We start from the raw sequence: 20,268 nt of genomic DNA, 5'->3' as shown, positions 1-20,268 counted from the left end.
GTTTACTGAAATGATGTACGAGATGAGGGGTTCTCCATTCATCATTTTGTTGGGCCTTCAGGGAACTACCTCCTACTGCACAAGTGTCATATACAGACAATTTGGCCTACGGAATCCCCTACCTTCAAATGGAGACAATCCTCCGGAGGACTTCATGTTTACTCCTCAACATCTTTACTTAGAGTACGCATCAATAATTGAAAATTCTTTGACTGTTTTCATCCCCAACCGATGGATCAATGCTGTGAACGAAGCCATTCAGCTATACATTCCACCCGTCATCGAACATGAGGTCGTGTCGCTGACAGGGCCGATAGACGAGTCATCATCTCATGAATCAGACTAGAGCTTCCTTTGTATTGTTGAACAGCTATATTTTTGGTTAATCTGTGCAGTACTTATGTAAACGGATTATGGAATGTTTTTGTGTATTCAACAATATTATGAATTTATGTTTGATTATAGTCTGAAGTTATATTTTACATTATGTAGTGAGTTTATTGTGGAGTGATATAAATCGACTCATTGTTGTTATGTTTGATTCTATGATTGCAATTTGGATGTCATGACTCATGATCAATTCAAAGTATAATGTAAAACAACTGATCTCTTCATGTAAACCCCTTAGATTGATCCATCGATTGGTTGCTCGCTTCCTTACACAGTATCTAATCAGTAAAACGGACATTTCTTCGCATGTAAAACCCTTGAAAACGAAGATGATGGCGCATCCAATCTTTGAATTTACATATTATTGTTGACACTTTCATTGTCACGAAACGAAATACTATTCGCTTGATCTTCATATTTGAGGTCGACCACAGTGAACGGAATTGTATTGAAATTATATTTCATCATTGAAAAAAGAAGTGTGTTTTCGAATAAAACCCTATAACGAAATCATTTCATATCTATGGATTACTGTATTAAGCCTGTAATGACATATCAAATCGGAACAGTGTGCAGTATTGTTGTCACATCACAAAAAATAAAAATGCGTATATTTTAATGAAGTTGCAAATTATGGGTATTTTCCAAATTTTAAACACATGAAATCATCTCATTACATATGAAAATAAGCGAACATATATTCGTGTACAGTGAAAATTGCAAAATTTGAGGAAATAATTTGCAGCGAATAAATCTTCGCTTGAATGAATTCTAAGAGGACGTTCATGTGAAACACACAACCCTTACATGAGAAGACCCTTTACACCTGATGTAAGTACACCGACGCTTGTATGTGAAGACCAAAATGATGAATGAATGTGGGTGGAAAATACACGCCGCGAATTAATCTTCGCTACAAACAATTTTTCTATTTCTATCCCGTGGATCACATTTCATTTTTATTTATAATCATTACAAATCGAATCGGACCAAAACTTCATTTTTTTTAATGTTTAATGACATGTGCATGAAAATATAAATAACAAATAATTATTATCATTCGACGTACAAATTTTCATTACAAGTTTCATAAACATTTCCCCGTTTCATAAACATTTGTACATTTTAACAATATTCATCTGCATCTCCAGCTTCAAGGCATCTCCATTGAAGCAACCACGGCGGATCTCTAACGCATAACTGGGGTCATACACCTGTTGAGTTATCTCTTGAGATGTTTTCCATCCCAGGGAATCTCCCAAATGGTACATCCCAGGGAAGCAACCACAGCAGTGTACACGAATGATCTTCATTTGATCGGTAGTTTCTACTTGAGTTACCAAGCATTCGTGTACACTGAAGATGTTTTCCACCAGTTGATCTTCATTGTACAAGTTTTCCATCACAGAGAATCTCCCAAATGATACATCCCAATAGTTTATATGAAAAAAACACACACTCTCAACAACAACGCTCAATAGATATTTCATGCTGCCGACGAAGATTGTTCATGTAATCACTACATTTATAGGAAACAGAATTTCTGTTTTGTTCATAAATTATTAGTTCTATTGATTCAGAAAAAGTAAATGTCCCGTGATGAAATATCAAATCGGTACAGTGTGTAGTCTCTCTGTTACATCATTAAAAAGTAATTTCATTCACGAAAAAGTAATAACACTTCATAATATTAAATAAAAGAAATAATTCAATATTGTCATTCAACACATTATATTAGTTAATAAATTATTTCAATATTAATAAAAATATTTTCATGAATAATTATAAAATTATATTCAATATAATACTATAATAGTATTGCTATATGAACAGGGAAAAGATCTGAGCTTCATTAACTCCCTAAGCGAAGAAATATTCGCCACAATTGTGTTCGACCTGTCCCCCGTGTACATCCCCCATACACAACAATGAGAAGCCAGCTTGTCTGTCATGGGAAGACACTAAACCGTGTATGTGTAGACCAAAATTAAATGTATTATAAATTTCCCCTTATTTCATATAATATGAAAGTATTATAACTGACATTAAGCGAACAAATATTCGCTCAAATGACTTGTTACATCATGCAGAAATTATATGTCATCATTGAAAAAGAAGCCCTCTTTATAGAAATCATTTCATATCTACGGATTCAGTAAAGTATTAAGCCTGTCATGACATGTCAAATCGGAACAGTGTGGATTAGTGTTGTCACATCTCAAAAAGTAAGAAATTGTATATTTCAATAAAGTTGCACATTATATTTTTTATCAATTTTTACACACATGAATTCATCTACTTATAGATGAAAAGAGGCGAACATATATCCTTGTTCAGTGAAAATTGCAAATTATTAGGAACTAATTTGAAGCGAATAAATCTTCGCTTGAATCAATTCTCATTTGACTTACATGTGAAACACACAACCCCCACATGAGAAGACCCTTTACACCTGATGTAAGTACACCAACGCTTGTATGTGTAGACCACTTGTCTGTCATGGAAAGACACTAAACCGTGTATGTGTAGACCAACGTGAAATGTATTTTAAATTTCCCCTTATTTCATATAATATGATATTATTATAACTGACATTAAGCGAACAAATATTCGCTCTAATGACCTGGCGGATCAGTAGGCAGTCCTTTTGTTTTGTCACATCATGCAGAAATTATATGTCATCATCGAAAAAGAAGTGTGTTTTTGTATAAAACCCTATAAAGAAATCATTTCATATCTATGGATTCAGTAAAAGTATTAAGCCTGTCATGACATGTCAAATCGGAACAGTGTGCATTATTGTTGTCACATCACAAAATGTTAAAAATATTATATCTGAATAAAGTTGCAAATTATTTTATTTTTCTATTTTTACACACATGAATTCAAGTAATTATATATGAAAAGAGGCGAACATATATCCGTGTTCAGCGAAAATTGCAAGTTATGAGGCACTAATTTGAAGCGAATAAATCTTCGCTTGAATGAATTCTCATTTGACGTACATGTGGCACACACAACCCTTACATGAGAAGACTCTGTACACCTGATGTAAGTGCACCAACGCTTGTATGTGAATACCAAAATTAATGAATGAATGTGGGTGGAAAACACACGCCGCGAATAAATCTTCGCTTCAAGACATATTTTTATCCCCTGGATCACATTTCATTTTTATTTATAATTCATTACACACATATTTTTTTACTTGACATCATATCTTAAAGTAATCATTATACATCGAATCGGACCAGTCTTCATTATTTTAGATAGGGAACATCAATCATAATTTATATATTGTTAATTCAAAAGTTTAGGTGATGTTTGATCTACACTTACTATAATTAAAAAATTGTTGTAAAAAATTAAAAAATTAAAAAATTATTCAAAAAATTATTCATACATAACAAAATTATTCATACATACATCATATCTGAATACGACGGTCATAAATTAAAAAATTACATTTCCTCTAAAAAACATTATATGAAATATTAAATTATTCATACATAACAAACCTTTTATTTATTACATGAGTGTGAAAGTTAAATTTATATATTGTCATATATATTTGAAAAAAAAAATTAATTAAATTTAATTCACAGCTCAATTAAAAATGAAATTAATACACTGAACCGCCAAAAAATTTTCCACATGTCAGGTCAACTGTCACAAAGTCTCAGGCTTTGTGACGACGGCCAGTCAATCGCTACCATCGAATCAAATGTCATTCGTTTAGATTGGATACGATCTGTAAGATTGGCAGAGCGAAGATTTGTTCGCTTATTCAGGATCGAGAAGCAAATAGTTGTTCATTTCGTTGGAATTTTTTTTCAAGTCATGTGAAACAAGAATGACATGTACTAAGCGAAGATATATTCGTACATGGCGGAGTTCTGCACGAATACATCCTCGTCTATTGTAGTATGTTACTTTTCATAATGAATAATTACCTTTCACACTACAAAAGCGAATATCGCTTCGACTCGTACGAAGTTAATGAGAAACTCCTTATTCATGTTTGTGAAACCCGATACGGCCTAATGAAAATACATTCACACTAACAGTGCACTGTGCCAAGTAAAACTGTAAAACATCTGAAACCCGAATCCGGCCGTCGTACGTTATTCGACCATCTGACCTAGCGCTGTCGTCTCCTGCATTTCGACTACGAATCCATTTGTCTTCCGGTTAGTATCTTCGGCTCCAGCGAAAATGGTAAGAAGTGTTTACGGTTGCATGCTTGTGTGTATTTCTTTTTCTTAGTTTACGTCATTCGAATCTAAATGTGACTTTAACATCTCAGAATCAGGATTCCGATATGCAAATAGTTCCATATACCGAATCCACGACTGAAGTGAACACACTAAGGTAATTACGCGAATGTTACAATTGTTAAAATTTGACTATATTTGGATTAGGTAAATAAGCCAATTTGCTAATGATAATGTAGTGTTGAACAAAGGAAACGAAAACCCGATTCATCAGGCACGCCAACGACACCACTGGATATTCTGGCCAACGCGGCGAATGAAGCACTTAGTGAGAACCAGGTTCGGAAGAAAAGAAGAAGGACTCGTGACCCTGAGGTCGATTTCAAGAGCAGAACCTCTCCATCGGGCCTTCATCACCTGATTAACAGGTTATCTGAAGAACAGAAGCAGGCTGTGAGGGACATAGGATTTGGTTCCCTTCTGTCACTTGGGATATCAAAATGCCCAATTCAATTCTCACGCTGCATTGTGAGTCTATTCAATCCCAGAAGGAGGAGCATCGTCCTACACAGTGGAGAGGAGATGCAGATTGATGAAGAGGATGTTCAATGTGTATTGAACATACCCAGAGGTGAATTAGTTGTGGCAGAGTGTTTGGGAATTCACACGGACGACCAGGTGTACAAGGACCATCTCACGGCGTGGAGAAGGAGATGGGGATTCGAGAACAGTGGAGGTCCTTCAACCTACCAAATGCCGGACAAAATTCTACAGAACACAGAAGGAGACAGTAACTTCAAGATGGACTTCGTGGTGTTTGTTGTATCCAGTTTTTTGTGGACATCCCAAAATCCACAGTGCAGGTATACCCAAAGAACCTAGCATTAATTCTGTGATCTCATTTAGAACTTCAATATAATTTTAAATGGCTTGAGTCAATACTTTTTTATTTTCAGATTCAAAGTACTGAAATCCCTCCAGGATGTATCTAAAATCAAAGACTACAACTGGTGCAAGTTCACGTTAGACGGGCTAGTCGACAGTGTTTATAAGTGGAAAGCAAAGAAGACATCCTATTTCCATGGACCATTAACCTTTCTTTTGGTGAGTGTAGAAATCTATTTGCTGGAGGTTGTCCATTCATAATTTTTTGATGACTTTGAACGTAACATATATTTGTTCATGCTAATGTATCAGTTGTGCTACTTGGACCGTGTGGTTGAGTTCAAGGTAAACAGTAAGATCTCAAGGAGTTTTCCTATTCTAGGATGCTGGGACGAGAAGAAGATGTACGAAAGGGTTGATTATGAGGCTGCACAGGGGGGGTTTGGACATGGTAGGGTGGTTGCTCGCATAGCCATGCCGAATGAGCAACCACCGATGCAACAAAATGTGCAGCCAACACCACCACAAACTGGAGATGACCATCCAACTGAGCATGCTCCAATTACACAAAACCTGGCGTCATGTTTGAGGAAGGTTGCTGCCGCTGCCGAAGAATTGGCACAAGGGGCTAAATATCTGAATGAGATGCACCAGATAAACGCCATGGAACTTGTACAGTCTGCGTTTGAGCCCTTGGCCACGGTGCTAAACTCCAATGCAATCCTGAGGGAAGGCTTACAGCGGAGTCTGGACCAAAACAAAAAGCAGCAGCCCAGAGGAAGTCGCATTAACCCCCACACGGAAGCCACCACCCAAGCGAAAGGCAACACCCTTCCTACCAACAACCATGCCAACACCAATCCAACGGCCCCATCGAACAAGAACACATTCACCCCCTCCACCGAAACGAAGACAAAAGCCAACCACCCACCAACGGCCCCATCCAACAAGAGCACACTTTCTCCCAACATCCAAAAAAATATCAACGCAGACAACCAAGCCAAATCCAACACCCATCCTCTAAACACCCTAGACCACACACAACCCACCCTCACACCAACACCCCAATCCCACAAGAACCCCCTTCCACTCAAAACAGTTACCCAAACCCCAGCCCCACCCCCTCTAATGGCACAAGCCAACGCCAACCCCCTTCCTCCAATCATAACCACACCCACTCCAGTGGCACAAGCCAAAGCCAACCCCATTCCTTCACTCAAAACCACACCCCCTCCAATGGCACAAGCCAAGCCCAAAACAAACCCCATTCCTCCACTCAAAACCACACCCCCTCCAATGGCACAAGCCAACGCCAACCCCCTTCCTCCAATCATAACCCCACCCCCTCCAGTGGCACAAGCCAAAGCCAACCCCATTCCTCCACTCAAAACCACACCCCCTCCATTGGCACAAGCCAAGCCCAAAACAAACCCCATTCCTCCACTCAAAACCACACCCCCTCCAATGGCACAAGCCAAGGCCAACCCCATTCCTCCAATCATAACCACACCCCCTCCAATGGCACAAACCAAGCCCAAAACCAACCCCATTCCTCCACTCAAAACCACACCCCCTCCATTGGCACAAGACAAGCCTAAAGCAAACCCCATTCCTCCACTCAAAACCACACCCCCTCCATTGGCACAAGACAAGCCCTCAGCAAACCCCATTCCTCCACTCAAAACCACACCCCCTCCAATGGCACAAGACAAGCCCAAAGCAAACCCCATTCCTCCACTCAAAACCACAACCCCTCCAATGGCACAAGCCAAAACCAAAGCCAACCCAATTACTCCCAAAACAGAAACCAACACGAACCCCAGCACTACAACCACCCCAGCCTTGCCTCCTACCCTAATTATCCAAAAAAATGAGGAAGCAGGACCTTCAAAGGCCTTAAATGTCCAAAGAAAAGCCCCACGAAATTTGAAAACTGATTGGTTAACCGATGTCATCAAAACCGAAACCAACAAAAACTCCCCTTCTTTGGCGATAGTTAAAAAGGAACCTGAAGAATGCATCTCCAGTCTACCACAGCCACTTCAAACCGCCTCGTCATTGGAGACAGTGAAGAATGAACCTGAAGAAGGCATCTCCAGTCTACTAACGCCATTTCACACCGCCTATTCTTTGGAGATAGTAAAGAATGAACCGGAAGAAGGCATCTCCAGTGTACTACCGCCACTTCAAACTGGCTCTTCTCGTCCAAACATGCGAACGACAGAATGGGTTAAAGCATTGGAATTGCCTACAGCTTTGAAAACACCACAATTCAATAAAATGTTTAGGGATGACAAGAAGCTAACAAACTTTCAGAAGATTTTTGTGGGTTTCGTATTTGCTGGAGGACTTGATCCAAGGTAATGTTTGCTGCAAATGCTTAATTATTCATAAAAAATAGGAATTGCACACCATCTTGAAAAATGTTTTGCTGTTTCCATGCAGTGAAATGTTATTTATTGCGGAACACCTATGTCTACACTTGACGCGCGGGGACATGCTCACAATGGCTAATGAAACCTGGGTAGACAGTATGATTATTGATGTTTGGTCATACATTTTGCACAACCTTTGTAGGAAAAATGTCAAATCTCGTTACAAGAAGATTTTCTACACAACCGTGCTCACCGTAAGTTGTACTAGCACTGTTATTTATCAATTATGTTATTCTTGTGAGACTAAAGACTGCTGTAAACAGATTTTTCGTGAAGGTGGGATAACTACGCGAGAAAAATTCAATGACAGGTTCTGTCTAGAAGGTCGTGCTTTCCAAATTTCAAAAATGGACCTCTGGGAAGTGGACCTCGTAAGTACATCTTTGGCTGTCATACCTTATAATATCATTTACCACTCAGTTCAAATCTAATCTTTTCTAATTCTATCCACAGTTGTTTTTCCCAATCATTGATGACAGACATTTCTACCTTGTTTGCTATAACTTCATACAAAGGCAATTTCAAGTAATTGATAACCGCGAGTCACCTATGCAATCGCCCTTTGAAAGAAGATATAAGAATGCACAAATCTTGGTATGACACTACAATTAAAATTTAAAACAGTTCAATTTTGAAATTCTAGTAGCACTAAAATACATTACATAATGTTGTTTGTAATGATGTATCAGGATGACTACATTCAACAATATATGAACGACGTAGACCCCGTTCTTGCTAAAAAGTATGGCGGTTTGGAAAAGACATGTCTGAAATTGCCATGGCAGGATTCAAAGAATTACACTGACTGCGGCATTTATTGCATGAGACACATGGAGACGTATGAAGGTGAGGTGAAGGGGTGGAAAACTGGCTTTGGAGTTAAAAGAAATGTAAGGAACCAAATAAGGACATTGAGGATGGAATACTGTTGGCGTGTCATTGGCTCGGAGCTCAACAAGGCCAGGAGCGAGGTCTACAATTCCTGCCGTAAATGGATAAGTCAATGATTTAGGAACTATATACATATTGTGTAATTAAATTTTACAAATAATTTTAGTTCACATGAGTACAATAATGTACTCATAGACAGATGGGGTAATTAAACTATTCCTATAATTGTAATGATTTATTGTTACAATAAAGAATATGTTGTGTAATTTCAATTCTAAAAAATTGTTACTTCACATCCTCACACTTAGGAACGTGTTTACATGAAGTGTTTTTTTTATGAAATTTGATTTTCAAATACTTGTTCAATTATGTGTTAAATGAATAAATTAAGTGAAATAAACATGAGCCGCATAAATATTCGCTTCAAACACCTTCTCTTCATAAAATATGTATGTGAAGCCTCTAATTTCATGAAAGAAATATGAAGAGAATAAATATTCGCCTCTAATACATATTTTCGATGAAGCGAATACATATTCGCCTCACGTTACTGATAATGTAAAGCCACCATCTCATCCATGAGAAGCGGGATGACTTGTCATGTCACTGCACTTACCACGACATGTAAATACCAGTTTCAACATAAAGATCAATTTCATCAGACAAAGATGGTTAGGTTCAAGCGAAAACATCTTCGCCTCAGTATTATGTTTCATTTTCTCAATTTGCAACTAAAAGGATACTTAATATTAGTTGACTTGGGGCGAATAAATATTCGATTCATATAGGTGTTTGTAATTTTTTAGAAATGAATTAGTGTGGTCATTCATTTGGTATTTCATAAAACTTCGCATGCATACATTCGACCTTATTCTTTGTTTCAAATCCAACGTACATACAATACTATATACATATCAGATTTCACATGAAACTGGAATTCGATAGTTGAGATGACAAAAGAACAGTGAACGGAGTATTGGCGTCCATGCTGAAACTTTCGTCCCATTGTTGAGGAGTTGAGAACTGAGGAGTTGTCGTTGGCATTGCACTTGATGGCTGGAAAGGAAGATCAAATTTATTTAAAAGTATGTTATTATATGAATATTAATAACACAATTATTAGTAAAGAAGGGTAAGTCAGCAATTTCATACCGGAATATGTGATTCACTAGTTATTCTTGTTGATTTTCGTTTTCTTGAGTTCTTCTCCAGTCCACCTTTCCTTCTCTTACCCGACTTTGTTGGCTTCTTAGTTTTCATTCCTTTTGCTTGCACAGGGGCACCCTCGGCCGAACGTGATAAACCGGTTGGTGGAGTTTGCATATTTAAACTCTCCTGCAATTTTTTATCCACAAACGTGCACTGGCTCAGCATGATTTCTTTGACATGATTGTAAGTGTCATCTCTTTCGGCTGCCTTGTTAAATAAATGCATGGACAACCCACACAAATCTCTGTATCTTATGTTATGAAGCTCACTCGGATCAACATTAGTACTGTCCACGGTTGGATCAGTTCCAAATATTCCATCTTTGGCTGTTCTTGTCCACCTCTTCAATATCAACGCCGGAGGAATCTTCAACACGTCAATCGTTGTGAAAATCTTTAGGATGTGAGCACACAAAATCCCTCCAAATTCAAATTTACAGCAGCTACACTCGATATTCTTATCGTCATTCTTATGAAATGTAACTGTATGAGAGCATCTCCTAGTGTGGGGTGTTACCTTGTATTTTCTGTGTGTGTCAACATCCTCTAACATTTCAACACCACAATCATGCGACATAAACCATTGTTGTTCAAAGCACTTAAAGACCTCTGGGGTGTAAACTTTGCAGGCATCCTTTAAGATCAAAACTGGATAGTTAAGACTTGGTTGGCTGGTAATTGATTTGAAATCAGCCTTCAACACATCATATCTTCTTTCATCAAGTAGTCTTTCAAAGTGTTTGAAAAATTCTAAAAACTTGTGTTTGTAGGAGCAGTACCTTTTCAACATACTGTTCATACTCTCACTTCTCTGTGTTGTCGTCATATCAGCACAAAACATTTGTCGTCCATACACTAATGCCCACTTTCGCCTGATGCTAAACATGCGTTTCAACCAATCGTTGTTTTCAAGCCCGTAGTTTGTCAACATTTGATTCCAAGCTTCAACAAACTCTATCTCTTCTTCAAAATCATATATACACGAAGAAAAATCCTTAGAAAAATCTCTGAAATTATGGAACACCGAGCTAAGATGTATGGCTGCATTTTGAAATATGTGCCAAATACAGAGACGATGATTTGTTTCGGGCCATTGAGACGCCAAGGCCTTAGCCATGGCCGCGTCTTGATCTGTAAGAATGGTTTTTGGTTTTTTCCCATGCATAGCTTTGGTGAAAGTCTCAAACAACCAATCAAAAGTCATCGCAGTTTCATCGTATAATAGAGCTGCTCCAAAAAGAATTGATTGTTTGTGATGATTGACACCTACAAAAAGCGCAACTGGACGACCTTCATTATTCTTCTTGTATGTGGTGTCAAAACTGACCACGTCTCCGAAGTATGAATAATCGGACCGCATGTTGGAATCACACCAAAAAATATTCGTTATCAAATCGTCCGCATCAAGTTGAAAAGCATTATAAAAACCAGGATCATTGGATTGTTTGTTCTGCAAATACTCTAATACACCCCCTGTTTCCCCAAAATTACACTCTCTGGTTCTTTTCGTGCGCAGGTAATTTTTGTAATCCTCAGGAAGAAAACCTAGATTCTCCCTTCCACCGATTTGTTTAGACATTAGAGCATGTGATGACTTAGGAGGAATTCCCACGTTAGTGGCCATCTCGATATGTAAGCCTGCAACTGCAGAAATATTCCTATGGCATCTATACAGGTGAGTTTTCTTTGGACTTGCAAGAGGATGACTATGATCACTAATAAAATTTACCACTTGGAACTTTCCATTGTCTGCACGCTTTATCCTCAATTTCGCTTCACAACAGAACCGAGTCACAGAACGTCTACGTTTCACATAGACATCACGTTTGTCCTTTCCCCGTTCACCCTGTGCACTACAACAAAAAACTCTATCCAGTATTTTACCCTCCTTGTCTACATGTTTTGAACTGCGCCTTATACCAAATCCTATTAGTTTAGCGTATGCTAAGTAGAATACGTAGCCTTCTTCTTCACTCTCAAATTCTCTACCTAAAAGTGGAATTAAGTTGGATTCGATGTCCTCCAAAGGTTGGCCGTTTCCATCGAAATTCAATTGACGACGACAAGTAGCAGATTCGCTGTTCAGTTTGAACAAGTGGAAAATAAAGGTTTGTAGATTATTGGAAAATGAAAACAATATAAGCGAAGAATGCTTCACTTCAACAGTATGAAGAATGTAATATTAGGCGAATATAGTTTCGCTTCATAAGATATTATCTCATAATGTAGTAGTGAAGAGATCTTCGCTTACATGTGCACTACAAAAATTGGAGAAGTTAAAAAATGTTACCTTAAATCAATAATATCATTCTCCTCCATATCATTCTCGCTGATACGTATTCCTTCCTGATAATCAAAAAGAACATGACCTTTTCATGTCGATGATTCAAAAAACATAGAAAAGGTTGGGAAGAAAAGTAAAGGAGGTATAGATGACATTCAAAAACAAACCATTTTATAATTTAGGAAGACGGATTGATATTATAATGAAGTCTCCGGCGAAGGAGAGGTCGATGGTAGACAATGTAGTATAACTCCGGCGAAGAAATGGTCGTACAGTAGAGAGAGAGAAGAGTACAAAGTTGTCTAGCTTAGCAGCATGGCTTGCTGCATGCAGCATTTAATGAAAAGGTGGCAGGTGTTAGGTGGCGGTGAGGTGACTTGTTAAAAAAATTATTTCATTTTAATAATTAAATGACAAAAATTATTATGAAATTAAATTAATAAATCAATCAATCAATCAGTAAGCGAAGATTTCTTCACATTATTGTTTTGACAATTGTTTCACAAATATTATTTTGACAGTAGTTTTAAAAAATATTAATTATTTATCAAATTTATACTTCAATTTATACAGTATTTGTTAATGTTTCAAGATTTAGTTAAATATAAGGCTGATGTTTAAAAAAAAAACAATTCGAAGAACAAAAAACATAATTCTGAAATCAAATATGACATTGAATTTTCAAGAATGCAAAATATTCAAATATTAAGTAAAAAATTAAACCAACACATGTCTATTACAAAAATAAAGGCTGCAAATCACAAGCAGCAATGGATTCTAGCAAGCTTGTGTGAGGAACACCAAACACATCCAAATATGTCTTCAGAGGATTCTCTGCCTCAAATACCCAAACAAGTTCATTAACATCGTGCCTAGACTTGTCGTATACAACTATAGTTTTGTCGTCCTCGGGCTCGACAAATGGATTCTCCATTTCTTTAGTTGTACCTCCTCCAGCAATTACAAACCCCATAAGATCAAGTTTGTAAGCCGGGATGAATTCCCCTGCAAATATGAAGGTGTAACTGTCGAAGAGTTTGGGCAGCTGAAAGAAAATACAATACATTATTAGTAATGATGGACAATTGAATATCATATGGAGGAGGGAATAAGACAAAACTTACATTGTTCAAATAACGCATTCTGCCAGCTCTTGGACCGCCCACAGTCCCATGATTATCTCGCTGCACCTCGTATGGTTCCTCGTCCACGTAACAGTTAAATCTGATTGATGATTTTATCCCTGTATAAAAGCAATAGGTGTTTTTAGTTTCATATATGTGAAAATGAATATTGAGTTAACAGTAAAGGGTTAAGAATAACAGAGTCTCACAATCAATGGTAAGGACCCAACTCCCGTTCAATATGCCCTTCAATACTTTGATAGTGCGACCGCATCCACCATTAGAATCGGTGGATGCTATGACGTGGGTAACATCGTCTCGCCACCTCATTGACACCGTGGCACCACATGTGTTAGCATATTGTTGCATCAAGTGCTGTTTAAGAACAATCATAAATATTTCAGTTAAACAGGATGAAAACTTAAACAATATGGAAAAAAAAAGGGAGAAATGTAACGAAGAGTACTATCTCTTCACTTGTTAATTGATTTGGGCATAAAATCCAATCTTTGCCAAAGTTTTGGACGGATGCTGAGGCAGCCTGCACGTGCATGAAAAAAACATTGATTTACAGTCAAGGTAACATTTTGAGAGTAGGGTTTCCAAAAGATTAAAGAGACAACAACATCACATAACAGAATCTAGTGTAGTAGTTCCATAATCCTAAATATTAAAAGCTACTAGTCAGGAATACGTACCATTGAGGAGTCGTGAAGATGTGGATTCAGGTTCGGTCGACGGGGAGCCGGTTACGAATCGCCGTGAAAAGGAGGCAGGAAGAGAGAGATGAATCGGGCGGAAATGATAATAAAATAATCATATTAGGGGGTATATATATTCATGTAACCGGGGCGAACATGTCTTCTTTCGAAAAGCGACTTTTCATTCCATGTAACATGACACAGGGACCAGGGGCGAATAAGTGTTCTCTCGAGAAGCGACTATTCAATCCATTTTACATGGAACATGGTCTAGGCGAACAAATGTTCTTTTCCAGCGAAAAAATTGAAATAAAGAAAAAAAAGTAATGAATTAATTGAAGCAAATATATCTTCGCTCCAGAGAGTCTCGAGGCAAAAAAAATGAAATAAAAAAAATAGGAAAAAAAAACTAGCCGGTAATTGAGGCGAAGATTTGTTCGGTTGCTGCATGTCATCTTCAATTAATTGAATTAATATTTAAAAAACGGAAATATCAAATCCATGTAATTTTGGTCTTCACATAAACGGGTAAGTGTCTTTACATGGTATTCAAGCGGTCTTTACATGTGTGGGTAGGGGGGATTTACATGGGGTTTTTATTAAAATTAATTGAAGCAAAGAGATCTTCGCTCCAGAGAGTCTCGAGGCAAAAAAAATGAAATAAAAAAAAATTAGGAAAAAAAAAATAGCCGGTAATTGAGGCGAAGATTTGTTCGGTTGCTGCATGTCATCTTCAATTAATTGAATTAATATTTAAAAAACGGAAATATCAAATCCATGTAATTTTGGTCTTCACATAAACGGGTAAGTGTCTTTACATGGTATTCAAGCGGTCTTTACATGTGTGGGTAGGGGGGATTTACATGGGGTTTTTGTTAAAATTAATTGAAGCAAATATATCTTCGCTCCAGAGAGTCTCGAGGCAAAAAAAATGAAATAAAAAAAAATAGGAAAAAAAAACTAGCCGGTAATTGAGGCGAAGATTTGTTCGGTTGCTGCATGTCATCTTCAATTAATTGAATTAATATTTAAAAAACGGAAATATCAAATCCATGTAATTTTGGTCTTCACATAAACGGGTAAGTGTCTTTACATGGTATTCAAGCGGTCTTTACATGTGTGGGTAGGGGGGATTTACATGGGGTTTTTATTAAAATTAATTGAAGCAAAGAGATCTTCGCTCCAGAGAGTCTCGAGGCAAAAAAAATGAAATACAAAAAAAATAGGAAAAAAAAAAAAACCGGTAATTGAGGCGAAGATTTGTTCGGTTTCTGCATGTCATCTTCAATTAATTGAATTTATATTTAATAAACGGAAATATAAAATCCATGTCATTTTGGTGTTCACATAAACGGGTAAGTGTCTTTACATGGTAGTCAAGCGGTCTTTACATGTGTGGGTAGGTGGGATTTACATGGGGTTTTTATTAAAATTAATTGAAGCAAATATATCTTCGCTCCAGCGAGTCTCGAGGCAAAAAAAAATTAAATAAAAAAAGTAAATAAAAAATCCAAGACAATAAAAGATTGAATTACTTGAAGCGAATATTATATCGCTGCCTGTGTTATTTAATAAATTAAATTAATATTTAATAAACGTAAATATAATATGCATGTCAATTCGGTCATTACATGGACGTGTAAGTGTATTTTCATGAACGGCAGGCGTTCTTCTCATGGGTGGGTATGCGGGGTTTACATGAGGGTCATTTCAATGGGCGTGTAGATCAGAGCGAAGATATCTTATCTGGGTATTATCTGAATATTATATTATTTCCGGGCGTTAACGGGCGCTTCCGTTAACGGCGTCTTGTGTGAACCCGGGCCTAAACCCGGATTCCGGATTCTCCCTCCCTCCGTCTCCTGCCCAGATTGATTTATTATTAAATTAATAATGCTGCAATCTGATTGGTCCGCCACAGGGGAACACGGCAATCGGTAGCAGAAGATCTGAACTGCACTAACAAATACATAAAAACTATAACATAATTTAAAATGCAACATTGACTTACCCATTGATGGTTGTCTTCTTCAAAAGGGAGAATGCAAATGCGAAGAAATTCAAAAGCAAAATTTTACAATGGTTGTCTTCGCGTACATATCGTTGTGTTCGCCGCTTATGGTTTAGGGTTCAGGTTTAGAGAAAAGGGGAAGAAGACAATAAGAGAGAAAATAGCGTAAAAAGGATATTTGGACTTTATAAATAAATAAATAAATCCATTTATACGGTTATACCAACATTAGGAGGCCTGTCTCATTTTCCAAAAACCGACAATTATTGGCATCATTTCCTTAAATTTCCCTTTAAAACAGTTACAATGGAAGACCTTTATTCCTGCTTTTAAATGAAATATATTTTACCACGATATTTATTGAATATGATCATAAAACGAAATTAAACATGTCCTAAGAACAACCGCCGGCAGCAAATCCGAGTTTCCCTCCGGCGACATCATAAATCACTTCCAAAGTCTGTTGCTGAACATTACCAAAAACACCCAAACTCGTATCATCCGTATTTCCGGCGAAACCCAAACACATCTGAGCCGTACTCGCCGGAAAAAATATTCCGTTCGGCGGCACCGATAACTCAACGTTTCCGGCGAAGAAGAAACTAATTTTCGGAACAAGAATCGATTTATAAGAACTGAAATCGTAACATGTATCAAGTAAAGTACGCGGATTCGTCAAATTATAATCCGACATTTGCTTCCTGAATTCCGTTTTCAATGCTGTATAAGCTGTAGGCGGTAACCTAGTTATCACAGTGCCGGAATCTATGATAGTCCCGCCGGAGTTAGTGAATACGGATCTGGATATCGGTAAGATCTTCAATCCAACTTTAATCCCGATTATATCGATGAAGTAGAATGATGGTAACTGTGAATTTGAACTTAACGATGTGAATTTCGCATTCGCGAAATTCGATTTCCCTTTTCCGAATGTTAGATGACCGGTTGAGCTTGAAGAAGGTAAGCAGTATGAGAAGTATTTACCGTATTTTCCGGCGGTTTGTGATACGAGTGAGAGAGGATCCCGGCCGAGTCCGATTAGTCCGGCGGCGCCGTTGAAGAGGCCTCGATTGTTTTCTCCACATCCGAAGTATAAATTGGGGAAAATGTCAGTTGGAGATAGGGTTAGGGTTTCGGTAGCCAAATAACCAACAGATAACGATCGATCGCCGTATTGAATACCGTAGGTACAGGTATTGGTTGAGGATAAACAGCGAGGTTGTTTCCCGGTGGCTGAGATTAAAGCGGAGCATTGAGGTGATGAACATGAGACGTTTTTGTATGATTTTGAAAGAGATGGATCGAATATTGGTTCTTGTTGTGAGTAACAACTACCTGCACATGGTTGACATTGAGTCCAGGTTAGATCGCTGCCGGTGTCGAAGATTAAGGAGAGATCGCGTTTTGGAGTGCCGAGACCGACGGTTACTATGAAGTTTCTGGTGCCGAGACTGAAACCGGATTTTGCTGGAATTGAAATTGAATCGGTGTCTTGAAGAGGAGTATTGGTTTTGCTTGCCGAGTTGATTTTGGCTCGAGAATGGATTGATTTGACTCGTGATTCGTCTTGAATCAAGAACTCATTCAAGGTTGCTTTGTTATTGTTTGTTAACTTTGAACATGGACCGTTCCGGTGAACTACCTTTGCCGACGATGACTTCCGGTCGTCGGCAACTGAAAAAACCAAAGAAATTATTCTCTATTCTTTGAATTGAAATTCTGTAGTAAAAACATTTACATAAACATGTTTTTATATCCTCCTCAGTTACATAATATCATTTTATAAAATATCTCTCTCCCTCAATAATTTAATATTAACTTGATTTTAAAACTAATAAAATAAATATTAGTTCTGATTTTATCTCACCTTATAAGCCTTTAATTTGTGTATCAAAATAACTAAACTAAAGTTGTTTTAAAAATAAGTTGATTAAATCCAAACTTAAATATGTGTTAACTTGTTTGATATGTGAATTCTTTCTAATTATACTAAAACAAAGTGAACCACAAGTTTAATATTTTAATAATTAATTGGATAAGAAACAAAATTATATAATATAATATAATATAATATAATATAATATAATATAATATAATATAATATAATATAATATAATGATGCTTAATTTTTAAAGTGTCCGAATTATCGGTTTTAAAGTCTTGGTTAATTTGGATATATATGTAAGAGTAAATGGATATTTGGGTCGGATTGTAAATTGACCCGTCTATAAACTTAAAATGATTAAAAATAAAATTAAAAATATTATAGGTATATTTTGAACTTGTAACCTAACAAAAATAAGTACAACTCTTTAACTAACTAAGCTAATTAGATTTTATATTTTATATTTAACATCAAATTTAATGAACGCCGGAACGTTTTAACTATATAAATTCAACTTTTTAACTAATTAATTTATATATGTATATAAAATGATGCTTAAGAGGTTTATGGTTAATTGAGATTGGTTATTGATGTGTTGAAGTAAGAGTAAAAGAGAAGTTGACTAAGATTGGTGAGTGTTTTATCGAGAAATAGAAGCATATGAATAAATGTGACTCACAAGATTAGAGTCAATGGGTGATTTGTGGAGGGAATAAAGTAGTATATGAAAAAAATGTAAGTTACAAAATGAGAGTCATTGAACTGATTGAATTTAAGAGATATAAGAGGTGTGTCATTAATTCAATAAGAAACAAAATTACTTTATTATTAAAGTAATTTTTAATAATACACTTCTAAAAACCTAATTATAAGTAAACATTTACATGATTTTATTTATTTTTTAATATTAATTACAGATGGTATTTTTGATAAAAATATAAGTATTCTCGTATCCAATCAAAATTATTTAAATAATCAATCATTCTTCTACTTATTTCTTCATTAATTCATTACTTACTTTATTTTCTTCATGAATATTAATAATTAAATTCAAATAATCCACTTTTCCAATTATTATTAAATATTTAAATCTAATAACAAAATAAAACAGATCAAGAAATAAATGAAATTACCTTTGGGCATAGAAGAAGAGCAAGTGGTCGCCGGAATAAGAGAGGCGACACTGATAAGGTGCCGACCGCCGGCAATCTCGTCGGCGCCGGCGAAACCATTGTCGAGAAAGCAGAAGAAGATAAAGGAAAGAGAAGAAAATAAAAACACAATTAAAGAGAGAGAAGACATTATCAATTTCTCACTTATTTTCTTTTTTTCTCTCTTTCCTTATATTCCACCTTATCATGGATTCTTTATATAATGCAAAAATTTAGATGAAAAATAACAAAATGTATAATTATATTCAATTTTTGACATCACCCACCAATACAAATGATCTCATAGGATTACATATTTGTTAAGGCTAGTATGATTCACCTTATTCTCAGCTTGATGCCAGCTTATTATATATATATATATATATATATTTATTAATTTAATTTTAAATATTAATAAATTATTTAAATTTAAAAAATAGTATATTTGAAAATAAATTATATTAATTTAAATAATTTTTTATTAATATATAATTTTAAAAATTAATAAATGACTTAAATTAAAAAATAGTATATTTTAAAATAAATGACATGAAGATTTTAATTTTTATAAATATATAATTTTAAATATATTTAATATAAGCATGATAAATATATATATATAGATAGATATAGATAAAAATATTTAATAATATTTTAAAATTTTCAATTCTCCTCCCTCTCTCTTATTTGAATTTTTTTTTCTCTATTTCCATTTTTTTTAACATTCAGATGATTTGTACTTATTATTTTATTATTCATAGTTATATAAGTTACCATAATCAATAAATAAAAGTATTTTGTTATTATATATATATTTTTAAATTTCTACACTTCCTCTGACTCAATTTTTCAATTGTGTATTATCATTTCATTTTGATGAAGTTTTGATTAATCTTAATTGTAATATATACTTTTAAATCATTAATTAAAGCTAGTTTAATTTTTAAAACTATAATTATAAATAAAAAAAATGATAGTAATATTTATATTTTATATTTTACTTAATTATTATATATATTAAGATGCCTATATTATAAATAAAAATATATTTAAACGTATGTTTTTTTTTTTTTTTTTTTTTTGGAAAAC

The 20,268-nt window shown here is 35.7% G+C and overlaps 1 protein-coding gene across 1 annotated transcript; it reads right to left on the bottom strand.

Moving 5' to 3' along the window:
• Window positions 1-16,467: 16,467 nt before the first annotated feature.
• Window positions 16,468-19,383, bottom strand: LOC124942536 (aspartyl protease family protein At5g10770-like). The gene is made up of 2 exons (XM_047483062.1): window positions 19,162-19,383; window positions 16,468-17,817 (listed from the first exon to the last, which is right to left on the bottom strand). The coding sequence occupies exons 1-2, from the start codon at window positions 19,328-19,330 to the stop codon at window positions 16,538-16,540; spliced, it is 1,449 nt and encodes a 482-aa protein (XP_047339018.1). The 5' UTR covers window positions 19,331-19,383; the 3' UTR covers window positions 16,468-16,537.
• Between the last annotated feature and the right edge of the window lie 885 nt (window positions 19,384-20,268).

Source organism: Impatiens glandulifera, chromosome 6 (assembly GCF_907164915.1).
Source record: "Impatiens glandulifera chromosome 6, dImpGla2.1, whole genome shotgun sequence".
Lineage (NCBI taxonomy): Eukaryota > Viridiplantae > Streptophyta > Magnoliopsida > Ericales > Balsaminaceae > Impatiens > Impatiens glandulifera.
This window is presented reverse-complemented; position numbering and strand designations above follow the sequence as displayed.